We start from the raw sequence: 12,178 nt of genomic DNA on the forward strand, positions 1-12,178 counted from the left end.
CTGCTGAACTGGGGCCGGGCTGGGCAGAGCCATGCCCAGAGGAAGGAAAGGCCGTCCTCCCTGCTGTGTGCCCCACGCAGCGGCCCCTCTCGGGCCACTTTGTCTCGGAACATGGAACTGGGCGTTTTCTGATGCCGTGAGGCTCCTGCCCTGCTGGGATGCCCGAGGATGGGCTTCCCCGACCAGCCGTCCTCGGGCACGCGCCTCTGCCTCTGGTGTCTGCACAGCCTGGCCTCTCTTGTATGAACCGCCATCCCGGGCGTCCCCCGATGCCTGGGTTAGTTCCCATCTGGGTCTAGGCAGGAAGGGAAACGCCTGCCGCCCTGCCCTGACCCCGTCCTTCCCACAGGATCGTGCTCATCTGCGCCAAGCGGTCCCTGTGTGCGGCCTTCTCGGTCCTGCCCTATGGAGAAGGCCTGCGTGTCAGGTGAGTGGCTGGTCCCCGCCGGCTGGGGGCTCCACACCGTCGCAGCCTCACATGGGGCCAGCAGACCAGCTTCTGCCGAAGCTGCTTGAGAGCTCGAAGGCCGTTTGGGTCCTAGTCCTCGGGGAGGGGCGCATCCGCACCGTTATCCAGTTTGAGCTGCTAAACATCGGTGCCTGGGATGTTCCTCCTGGCGGGACACTGCTGTGCATCCCGTGACCAGTCCAGGCAGCTGTGCCCAGCGCATAGCCCCGGAAAGAGGGAGATGGCTGTCAGGGTGGGGACGGCGCAGCGGGACCTGTGTGCCCGAGGGTGTGGCTGCAGGTGGAGGGTGCACCCCTGAGAAGTGACTTGAGGTGAAGCCGAGGCCGGCCCACCACCAGGGAGATTGAACAGGAAGGGCCTGGGACCAGGAAGGAGCTGAGACAGAGACGGCTTTCACAGCGGGAGTCCTCGTGACCCCTGCTGAGGCTGCTACAGGGCCTCGAGGGTGTGGAGGTGGGGCGCTGTGGGCCCCTGGGGCTCGGCTTCCGCCTGCGCAAGGTTGGGGGCGGGGCTGGCAGCTCTGTCCCGTCCTGTGCGTTGCAGTGACCTGAGGGTGGACAGCCAGAAGCAGAGGCATCCGTCTGGTGGCGTTTCCGTGTCTTCCGAGATGGTTTTCCAGTTGGAAGGCGTCGAGTTGGGGGCGGATGGAAAGGTAGGAGCAGACGCCCAAACAGGCCGGTCGCCTCGTGGGGGCCTGGTGACGATGGGAGGTCGGGGCCCCCGAGGCAGGGAGGAGCTCCGGCTGCAGATCCCAGATGAGGGGCGGGGCATTCTGGAACCTGCAAGCGGGGAGCAGCGTCAGCCCTGGGCGGCGGGAGCTGCAGCAGTCAGGAGGGACCTGGCTGGACCTCTGGTCCTGGATGGGGCGGCGGGGCTAAGCCCTATGCACTGCCTGCCAGGTTGTGTCTTACGCCAAGTTCCTGTACCCCACCAACGCCCTGGTCACGCTCAAGCCGGACAGCCACGGCCCGCCACCTCAGCCCCGGCCCAGTGCCCCCCGCGCTCTGCTGGGGCCCAGATGCAAACCCATCCCGCCCAGGGCGGCGCCAGCTGGCTCGGAACTAGGTAGCCCAAGGGCCCTGACCGGGAGCAGGACAGGTGGCCCAGTGCATCCCATCCAAGCCCACAGTCCTCAGCCCAAGCCTGGGGAGCGGGTCTGCCGCAGCCTGTCAGGAGGGGGGCCCCCAGAGCGCACGCCCTGTGCTGCCCCTGAGCCCAGCCGCAGAGAACCTGCACCCACTGATGGCTCTGGGCGGGGGCCCCTCCTCATCAGGACGTCCTCCCCGACCCCGGCCCCCAAGTAGGAGGCCACACCTGGAGCCCCCGACCCCGCTCTCCTTGTCCCACAATGACGCCCTCAGCACAGCTGCTGCCTGGTACTAGGCTGGGGTTGGCCAAGCCGCTCACTGGGGCTTGTGGTGGGTCAGGGCTGCCCTCTGCTCGCAGGGGCTGACGCGGGGGATGCCCTGGAGTACAACCCCGACCTCCTGGATGACCCTCAGTGGCCCTGCGGCAAGCACAAGCGCGTCCTCATCTTCGCGTCCTACATGGTAGGGGCGCCACCCGGGGCTGGGCTGTGGGCCGGCACCGGGGGCGGGGGCAGCTATGCGCCCTGGGCCCAGCCTCACCCACGTCTTGGCACTGTTCTCGCGGGCCCGGGGCCTCACGGTTGCAGGCCCAGGTGGCGTGCAGATGCCCCTGGGGCTGCATGGGGACTGTCCTTATCCGTCGCAGACCACAGTGATAGAGTACGTGAAGCCCTCCGACCTCAAGAAGGACATGAACGAGACCTTCCGGGAGAAGTTCCCGCACATCAGGCTGACGCTGAGCAAAATTAGGAGGTGAGGAGGGCCGAGGCGGGGCATCCGCAAGCCTGCTGCCCGGCAGGGCTTCTGCAAGCTGCTGCCAGGCCGCGTCTGCGCAGAGTCCTGAGCTCGATAAAGGGACGCGCCCCTCCTCAGCCCCCTCCCGCCATCCAGCCAGGCCAGTGCCAGCAGCTCCCCTGCCGCCTCCTTGGTCAGGTGCCCTCGGTGCTTCTCATACCTGCCCACACCTGCAGGGCTCCTCCTCACTGGTGCCCACAGCCCCTGAGCCGGGACCTGTGACCGTCCCCACTCGATAGATGACGAGGTTGAGGCCCCACAGCCAGAGGTCCAGACTGCCTCAGCACGGCCGCACCTCAGGGCCTTTGCACCGACCTTCCCTCCCCACACGGCCCCCTCACTGCCACAGGAGCACGGGGACTCTGTCCTCCGGGGGGTCCCCTTGAGGACAGTTGGGTGCCGTGGGCCCAGCCGAGGGCCAAGTGGAGACCAAGACCAGCCTGCCGCCCGCCCACCAAGACGTGGGCCCTAGCGCCGGGCCACAGCCTCTGGGAGGAAATGGCGCTTTTCTGGTGGCCCAAAGGCACACCCCTCAAGCAGGGACGTGGGCGCTTCCTGGCCCCAAAGCCCTTGGCTCCCGTGTAAACCCGCAGTTTGAAACGAGAGATGCGGAACCTGTCTGAGGAGTGTGGTCTGGAGCCCGTGACAGTGTCCATGGCCTACGTGTACTTCGAGAAGCTGGTCCTGCAGGGCAAGCTCGACAAGCAGAACCGCAAGCTGTGCGCGGGCGCCTGCGTGCTGCTGGCCGCCAAGATAAGCAGCGACCTCCGCAAGAACGACGTGAAGCAGCTCATCGATGTGAGTATGCGCGTCCCTGCCCCGCCCCTCCCGGCTGCGGGGGGCGGGGCCACCGCCCACGCCCAGACCCGGCCGCCCGGCCGCCGGGACGGGAACCGGAGGAGGGGCCCCGGCTCAACCCCTCTCTCTTCTTCAACACAGAAGTTAGAAGAAAAGTTCCGGTTCAACAGACGGGATCTAATTGGGTTTGAGTTCACGGTGCTCGTGGCCCTGGAACTTGCTCTCTACCTTCCCGAGAACCAGGTGTTACCTCATTACAGACGCCTCACGCAGCAGTTCTAGCCTGGCCCGGCCCCTGTGGGCGCTCCTGGCGCGTCGTGGGCCGGCGGGCGCATTTCCAGGCACTGGGTGTGGACGCGCGGCCCCCGCCGGCTGGTGCCACTGCTCCCCCACACCCTGGCTTCTCTGGAGGGACACAGCTTCCATTCCAAAGCACACCACACCACCGCGGTATTTCGGAGAGCCCTGCTGCGTTCCTCCGTGAAGAAACTGTGGGGCTTTGTTGTTTCTTTTGTTCCTGTGCCTGGTCTGGCACCAGGATTCTATGATGCACGGTGGTGAATCCTGACTTCACAGCTTTTCTCCTCTTTGGCGTCACCCAGCCTTCTGCTACCATCGTAGCCACTGCAGTAGTGTCTCGTGGAGATCTGGGTCTCCAGACCTCACTGCACGCGCTGGATTGCTAGCGTTAACCTGTTGGGGCATTAATCTCGGCTGTTTGGGGTTTTCAGACGTGGAGACCGCACTGTGGAATCACCACTCCCCCCCTCGGCCCGGCTCCTTCCCAGCCCAGCACAGCCCCCTTGGGGGGTGTGCACCCACCTACCCACATCCACACACACAGCTCTGGCGTCAACCTAAGCCAAGGAGAGCAGACCCCTGGTTGGTTTTAGTCTCGTGTTTTTACTCTCAGACTTCTGTTCTTCCAAGGATCACATCACTGTGAAGTCCTGATGCCCTGTTGGGGGTCACACACCCCAGCAGGCCTCTGGGCACAGAACTAGCCCACCCCACGCAAGGATCCGTCTCACCGGGAAGACCCCCCCTTGCCCACGACACTGGGGACCTTCAGGATGACTGGATTGCTGGCTCTTGATCTTCCTACGCAATATTGTGGAGAAACCATGTTTACTGACGTGCAGGATTTGGTTCTTTGGGTCTTTTTTTCCTGAGGGAACAGAAACTGGTTAAACGGCGTCTGCTGAAGTTGTGACTTGAACCACACCTGAGCCTCCAGCGGGGAGACCGACGCTTCACAGCCCTGCCTCCCCGCAAGGGTCGGGCCAGCGTTCTTCCTCCCGGCAGGAAGCGGGAGCCGCCTGGGCCGGAGGAGCCGCCACACCAAGCCGACCCCAAAGGCTGGTCGTTGTCCTTCTGGGCAGGTGTGTGCCCGGCACGCCAGCTTCTCTACGCTACACGTGACCCAGTTCATCCACTTGCTGCCCCACCAGAAACACTGAAGACCGCGGGCTGGAGCTTCACGGGTCAGCTGCTCGCAGAAAGGACTGTGTTGGCTGGGCCATTAAGCTGCTTCCCTACTGCTGCCCCATAAGCCTGTCACTGGAGGGGCTCCGGGACAGCCCCACCCTGCATCCTACGCGTGTGCACTGGTGCTTTTGCAGAACAGAGGCCAGCCCTCATCAGAGCGCTCAACCACCAGCAACTTGAGACCCCAGCAGGGGTGCAGGACGGCGGCTCCCGCCCCGCTGGCTGCTGTTCCTGCTTCCTCAGTCAGTCGCTGGGGCTAAGGGAGGAGGGGGACAACTGCAGGAGGGAGCGCGAAGCCCGAGTCTGTATTCTGACCTTATTTACTGAGAAGTGCCTCCTCCCCGTCCAAGATGGCTCCCAAACCTGACGTGCACCAAGGAGGGCTTGAAGGATGAAGCTGCTAGGCCCCACGCAACTCTTCTGCAAAGTGACCTGTCCAACCAACACAGCGTCTCAAGGACACCCCTGTTACAGGCACTGCAGGGGACCGACTTACAAAATGTACGTCCTGGTTTACAATTCAGCCTTGAACACATCTTCCTGGAAATTTCTATACAGATGTTAGAATGGCTGATACAATAACTTTACCTGTTCGTGTAGTGAGAACTAGTCATTCACCAAACCCGTCTGTAACCTTCCCTTTAGTGCATTGTGTCCTTTTTAATGTCAACAGCTGTCACTGTGTGGTACTCAAATGAAGCCAGTATTTAAGGCATTAAACTTCAGCCTAAAACGTCACCCCCTAGAACCAGCCCAGACATCTGTATCCAAGGGCCTGGGGCCACTCCCTCAGTGCCTAGGAGGCGCTGTGGACTTAGATGAGCCCTTAAGTGGCCATCTGACCTCACTGTCTAGTAGTCAAGTGTCATGGATCTGTTTGCAAAAAGTAATGTATTTGTGCTTTAAGTAAAATTTGGTTCTACAACATGTGTCATAGGCTGCCCTTCAGCCGGCCAGCCCCGACCCTCCAGAGCACAGAGGAGCCCTCCCCGCCCCCCCAAAAGCACAGAAGGGAAACAACAGATAGGTTTTCACTCTTTATTTATAACACACGTTCCACATCCAGGATCCTCTCCAGTCAGAAGTTCCTGGAACAAAAGGAAGAACTTTTAAGACCTGGTCTCCAAAGACATCCTGGGCCTATGCCCAAACCCCCGTCCTCTTACTTTGAGACAATGCTGTCCGCCTTGGCCAGCCGGAGAATGGAGTCATCGGACTCGCCCTAGGGGAGAACGCACATTGGGACCAGGCGCCCTGCTGGCCAGAGGTCCAGCCACACTGCCGTCCAAACCGACCAAGGGTAGACACGCTAGCATCAGGCAGACCCCTGACGGTACAGGGGTCAGACCCCTGGGGCAGGAAGGAGCTGTGATAACTGGGAAGCTCCAAGGTCATCGCCTGCCTGTTTTCTCAGGGTGGGCCCTTTCTTGGGCCCCCGAGCACCCTTTTCCACCCCCAGGAAGGGGCTGGCAGCCAGCACAGTCCAGTGCAGTAGGCTGCAGTCTTTTCTGCCAACAAACCTGCTCAGGTTGGGAACAGGGAGGGAAATGCCACTCCGGTTCAAAGGCCCGCTGAAAGAGACCGGGAAACACTCACCATCCTGCGAATGGCCCCGCAGATGGCATAGGTTTTAAACTGGCCGTTGAACCTGCCTGTCACCTTGTCAACCTATGAATCGAGAATCGAGAATGGGGGTCACAAAGGTGCACCCAAACGCCTTCGGGTCTAAACCTGGGGTTTGGTAATCGACGTGAGGCCCGCCCAGACCTCGCCCCTCCCCGGGGGACAAGCCGTCCCGCCGCCCGGCTCACCTCGGCCACGTTCATCTGGATGGACGCGTGGTCCTTGGCGCCTATGATGCGGTTGCTGGCAGAGCTGTGGGGGGAGTGCAGTGAGCGGGGACGGGGCTCGGCGGGCGAGGGGCAGGGAGAGGGCTCGGCGGCCGGTGGCGGCGGCGGGGGATGCAGGGACCGGGGCGGAGGATGCTCACCATTTCCGCGGCACGTAAAGGTCCACGAACTCGCCGGCGTCGTTCTGCATGTTGAGGGAGCGTCTGTGGAGCCCCCCGCAGCGCCGTGAGGACAGGCCGTGTCCGCGCGCTCGGGTCAGTCGCCGCCCCCACGCCCAGGCCCCGACCCCCGCACGCCCGAGTCCGTCCCCGCCCCGCACCTAACCAGGCCCCCGCGCCGCCACTCAGCCCGGGCCCCGGCCCCGACCCCGACCCCAACCCCGACCGCAGCCGCGAGACCCACCTGGTGGCACCACAACGAGCGCGAGCGCGGAGAGGAAGGGCCTTCTCCCCGGGCAGTGCTATTAGCGGGTGGGGCGGGGCCTCGGCGAGTACTTCCGGGTCCTGCACGCCGCCGCGACTCTACGCAGAGAGCAAGGCCGGCCACTCTGACGCACTTCTGCTTCCGGCGGGTGAGAGCTTCCTGACGTCTGGCGACCGCAAGGTGGCCGCGGCCGAGCCTCGAGGACGAGTCGCCGTGCTGGGCGGGTGGCCGGCGCGGACTCGCGATGGCGCCCGCGGGCGGGTCCCCGCAGCGGTGGGCTGCGCCCAGGGCGGGCGCTTCCCGTCGCCGGGACCGCCCGGTACCCGCGGCCGCTCAGTCAGGACTGTGGACCCGGGGGGCGAGGGCGGGGGCCGGGGGCCCCGGAACGGGCCGCGCTCGTCAGCACGTGAGAGCTGCGGACCGGAGCGCTTACCCCGGAGACAAGCCGGGCATCACGAACGTGGACGCAGGAGGGGCGCCGTTGGTTCTAAGAGCGAAGAGTGGGTAGAGCCCCTGGGGTCTTGAGGGAGGAGCGGCAGGGCTGGAGTGGGGGGCGCCCTCCCAGACCGTGGAAAACAACCCCTCGGGAAACCAGTGCCTGAGCGGGGAAGGAGCTCGGCCAAGCCTCGTGGCAGAACCAGGTCGAGCGCCCCCAGCCCTTCCCTCGCCCTGCACCATCCGGCCCCTGCCCAGGACGCCTCCCCCCACATCACGCCCACTCCATCCTCCACGGAGCAGTCTCTCTTGGAGCTAAGGGTCCGTTGAGGAAGAAAATAGAAAAACTACAGGCTGCAGAGCAGACTTCCCAGGGTCCCCCGCCCTGCGTTCCTGGGGGCGTGCCCTGCAGCCTCGACTAAAACATCCTCCTGCGCTTCCTCTCGCGGAAGAGAGGGAAGGCCCTTCTTGGCTGGACTCCAGGTCCTGCGCACTTGGCCTCCACCTGCTGCCCGGGCTGAGCCTGGCCGTGGAGTCTCCGAGGTCCAAATGCCCCTTTGCTTGACACGCCCTCCCCATCCTCGCAGTCTGGGCTCCCAGCTCACTTCCCAGGGCTATGTCTGCTCACCCTGTGGTGACGTGCAAGTGCTCTCCGTCAGCTTGGCCACACGGTGCCCCGTTTGAGTCACTGCCAACTTCTGTGCGGCTCTGGGAGGGTTTAACATCTGGGCCTGGTGGGGGCTGAGGCCACCAGTTCCCTTGTACACGGAAACCAGTGTTCATGCGGGCAGTGTGTCTGCTGTTGCTTCTGCTGGGCGCCAGCAGCTGGGCATCAGGAGTGAGGTCACCGAGGCCAGCGGCCTGTAGGAAGGTCACACTCCATGTTCATGCCAGCCGTGAGAGGTGTGTGCTTTTTCCAGGACGCCCAGTACGTGCACAGACATTACGTGTTTATGTTTGTGGTTGTGATACCGAGCAGGGTTCTTGGCCTTCCCTAATCAACAGAAATTGATAAGAAGCCAGACAAGAAATTCAGGCAAGGCTTTATCGGGGCTCCTGCTGCAGCAGGGGGGAGCAGAAACAAGTAACAGTTTCCCTTGCTAGCTCCCCAGGGGAGTCGAGCTGGTTTCTTATATGGGGTGAGGACAGCGGCAGGTCCAGGGCTTGGGCCAGAGGGGTGGCTTAGGTGGTCTGCCCACCTAAGGTGGTGTGCAGGGCGCATGCGCAGGACCCTGCTTTTGCTCCATGTACCCTGTTTTTGCTCCCAGCTCTTTAAAAGTGGCAGCTGGGTTTTTGGTCTTTTTGTATCTTTCTGTCCATCATTTGCCTCCAGTGTGCATGTATGCTGCTATTTTTCATCCCATACAGTTTTTTTGTACTATGTTGTGTAGCTCAAGGAGGCATTTGTCCAGGTGCAAGCCCTGCAGCAAAGGGTCCCAGATGCCAGCCTGTCTCATTTGGGGCTCTGCACAGCTGGCCTGCCTGTCTGTGTCAGTGTGTGGGTCAGCCCATCTAGGCCTGGTCATCAAGAGATTGTCTCGGGGGCTTCCCTGGTGGCGCAGTGGTTGGGGGTCCGCCTGCCGGTGCAGGGGACGCGGGTTCATGCCCCCGTCCGGGAGGATCCCGCATGTCGTGGAGCGGCTGGGCCTGTGAGCCATGGCCGCTGGGCCTGCGCGTCTGGAGCCTGTGCACCGCGGCGCAGGGGGCCACAACAGTGAGAGGCCCGCATACCGCAAAAAAAAAAAAAAAAAAAAAAAAAACTGTCTCTGTAGCTGAGAGGCAGGAGTCGGAGACAGCTAGAGCCCCAGAGCACCTGAAAGGTGATGAGGACCGTTTAAGAAGGAAAGGACTGTCTTTTCAACAAGTGTTCTGGGAAAACTGGGTCCCCACATGCAAAAGAATGAAGCTGGACCCTTACACCAATTGCAAAAATTAACTCAAAATGGATCAAGTACATAAACACAAAACGGAAAACTATAAAACTCTTAGAAGAAAACACAGGACACAACCTTCATGATATTGGGTTTGGCAATGATTTCTTGCATATGAGACCAAAGGCACAGGCAGCAGCAACAACAACCAATTGGACTTCATGAAAAATTAAATTTCTGCATCAAAAAGACACGATTGGGGGACTTCCCTGGTGTCACAGTGGTTAAGAATCTGCCTGCCAATGCAGGGGACACGGGTTCGAGCCTTGGTCCGGGAAAATCCCACATGCCATGGAGCAGCTAAGCCCGTGAGCAGCAACTACTGAGCCCACGTGCCACACCTACTAAAGCCTGTGTGCCTAGAGCCCACGCTCCTCAACAAGAGAAGCCGCCACAGTGAGAATCCCGCACACCACAACGAAGAGTAGACCCCGCTCGCCACAACTAGAGAAAATCCCGTGCGCGGCAACAGAGACCCAATGCAGCCAAAAATAAAATAAATTCATTAAAAAAAAAGAGAGAGACACCATCAGGACTTCCCTGGCAGTCCAGTGGTTAAGACTCTGCACTTCCAATGCAGGGGGTGCAGGTTTGGGGAACTAAGATCCCACGTGCCTCGTGGCGTGGCCCCCCCCAAATTCTTTTAAATAAAATTTTCTTAAAAAGACACCATCAACAGAGTAAAAAGGCAACCCAAAGATGGGAGAAAATATTTGCAAATCATACATCTGATAAAGGATTAATATTAAGAATATAGAGCAAAATCCTAAGACTAATCAACAACAACAACAAAAACCTAATTCAAAAATGGGCAAAGGGGCTTCCCTGGTGGCGCAGTGGTTGAGAGTCCGCCTGCGGATGCTGCCGATGCAGGGGACACGGGTTCGTACCCTGGTCCGGGAGAGGCCACAACAGTGAGAGGCCCGCGTACCGCAAAAAAAAAAAAAAAAAAAATGGGCAAAGGACTCCGAAAGACATTTCACCAGAGAAGATATACAAATGGCCAATAAGAACATTTAAACATGTGCAGCATCCACTAATCATCAGGGAAATGCCAGTCAAAACTACGAGATACCACTCACACCCACTATAAAAAATAATATAAAAAAATAAATATTATAAAAATAAGTGTTGACAAGGATATAGAGAAATTGGAACCTTTGTGCATTGTTGGTAGGAATGTAAAATAGTACAGCTGCTGTGGGAAACAGTATGGTGGTTCCTCAAAAACTTAAGAACTACCATGTGATCCAGCAATTCCACTTCTGGGTCATTTACCCAAAAGTATGGAAAGAAGTGTCTTGAAGAGATATTTGCACACCCATATTCACAGCAGCATTATTCACAAGAGCCAAGAGGTGGAAGTAACCCAAGTGTCTATGGGTGGATGAACAGATTAGCAAAATGTGGGCTATGCATACAGTGGAATATTATTCATCCTTAAAAAGGAAAGAGATTGTGACACGTGTACAGGTGAACCTTGAAGATGTTCTGCAAATTAAAATAAGCCAGTCACAAAAAGACATACTGTGTAATTCCACTTATACGAGGTACCTAGAGGAGTCAAATTTAGATGGAGAGTAGAATGGTGGGAGCCAGGGGCTGGAAGATGGGAATGGGGTATTAGTGTCTAATGGGTATAAAGTTCCATTTTACAAGATGAGAAAGTTCTGGAGGTGGATGGTGGTGACAGCTGCACAACGTTATATATGTGTTTAATACCGCTGAACTGCACACTTAAAAATGATCAAGGTGTGGCTTCCCTGGTGGCGCAGTGGTTGAGAGTCCACCTGCCGATGCAGGGGACGTGGGTTCATGCCCCGGTCCAGAAGGATCCCATGTGCCGCGGAGCGGCTGGGCCCGTGAGCTATGGCCGCTGGGCCTGTGTGTCCGGAGCCTGTGCTCCGCGGCGGGAGAGGCCCACGTACTGAAAAAAAAAAAAAAGATCAAGGTAGTAAGTTCTATGTTATATGTATTTTATCACAATCAAAAAGAAAAAACGGGCTTCCCTGGGGGTGCAGTGGTTGAGAGTCCGCCTGCTGATGCAGGGGACACGGGTTCGTACCCCGGTCCGGGAAGATCCCACATGCCGCAGAGCGGCTGGGCCCGTGAGCCATGGCCGCTGAGCCTGCGCGTCCGGAGCCTGTGCTCCGCAACGGGAGAGGCCACAACAGTGAGAGGCCCGCATACCGCAAAAAAAAAAAAAAAACCATTTAAGACTATAGGTCACACACGCATGCACACACATGGGCACACACACAAGACATCACAGTCTCATCTTCCCCGAGGTGGGATCCCAAGGCCAAGATCTTCAAAAGGAAGCCCTGTGACCCTACCCTCGGGCCTGTGAAATCTGGATAAGCCCCCCCCTTTAAGAAACCCTGCTGTCTGAAGTCTCAGGTCCCACAGACAGAGGAGCCAGTGGTCCCTGAAGGGAGCCTACGTGGGCCTTCCATCAGCAGGGCCTCCTGGCATCTGAAGTGGCCGAGGGCAGCTGCTCAGGCTGGAGGCTGCCAGAGGTCAGGAACCTGGGGAGAGGTGTCCCCGCATCCCACTTGTACTCTCCCCAGCAGCCACTACGGGGCGCCCGAGAGCTGCACCTGACCCTGCAGGCAGCCCTGCGAGGGGCCCAAGGGCAGAGGCTCACCTGTCCACTTTCCTGCCGGCTGAAGGGGGCTGGCCACCTCCCTCAGGACCCTGGCCCCTCGCCCCTTGCCCAAGGGGTGGCTTGTTTACTGAACTTCCTGTGGGGTCTCCAGGTTGGAAAAGGGCCAGAGGCTGGGTGGGATGAAGGGATTGGGGACGGGAGGACCTGGCACTTGAAGACACTGTCCTGAGCCCTTTTTGCAGCTCCCGGGGCAGCTTCCAGGGGCTCAGAGAAGCGGCTCTTCAGCCGGATGG

The 12,178-nt window shown here is 59.7% G+C and overlaps 2 protein-coding genes across 2 annotated transcripts in view; one reads left to right on the forward strand and one right to left on the reverse strand.

Annotated features, from left to right (window-relative positions):
* CABLES2 (Cdk5 and Abl enzyme substrate 2) overlaps window positions 1-3,432 on the forward strand; it is a 24,104-nt gene extending 20,672 nt beyond the window's left edge. Inside the window, exons 14-20 of the mRNA XM_007462281.1 lie at window positions 350-427; window positions 1,013-1,121; window positions 1,369-1,534; window positions 1,916-2,019; window positions 2,204-2,310; window positions 2,946-3,150; window positions 3,292-3,432. Coding sequence (XP_007462343.1) covers window positions 350-427; window positions 1,013-1,121; window positions 1,369-1,534; window positions 1,916-2,019; window positions 2,204-2,310; window positions 2,946-3,150; window positions 3,292-3,432 — 910 coding nt within the window. The remainder of the gene's footprint in view (window positions 1-349; window positions 428-1,012; window positions 1,122-1,368; window positions 1,535-1,915; window positions 2,020-2,203; window positions 2,311-2,945; window positions 3,151-3,291) is intronic.
* A 2,368-nt stretch (window positions 3,433-5,800) lies between these two features.
* RPS21 (ribosomal protein S21) lies at window positions 5,801-6,690 on the reverse strand. The gene is made up of 4 exons (XM_007462257.1): window positions 6,629-6,690; window positions 6,450-6,513; window positions 6,235-6,306; window positions 5,801-5,860 (listed from the first exon to the last, which is right to left on the reverse strand). Exons 1-4 carry the CDS (start codon window positions 6,676-6,678, stop codon window positions 5,801-5,803), a joined length of 246 nt encoding a protein of 81 aa, XP_007462319.1. The 5' UTR covers window positions 6,679-6,690.
* Between the last annotated feature and the right edge of the window lie 5,488 nt (window positions 6,691-12,178).

The sequence above is a fragment of the Lipotes vexillifer genome, unplaced genomic scaffold, assembly GCF_000442215.2.
Source record: "Lipotes vexillifer unplaced genomic scaffold, Lipotes_vexillifer_v1.1 scaffold1798, whole genome shotgun sequence".
NCBI lineage: Eukaryota > Metazoa > Chordata > Mammalia > Artiodactyla > Lipotidae > Lipotes > Lipotes vexillifer.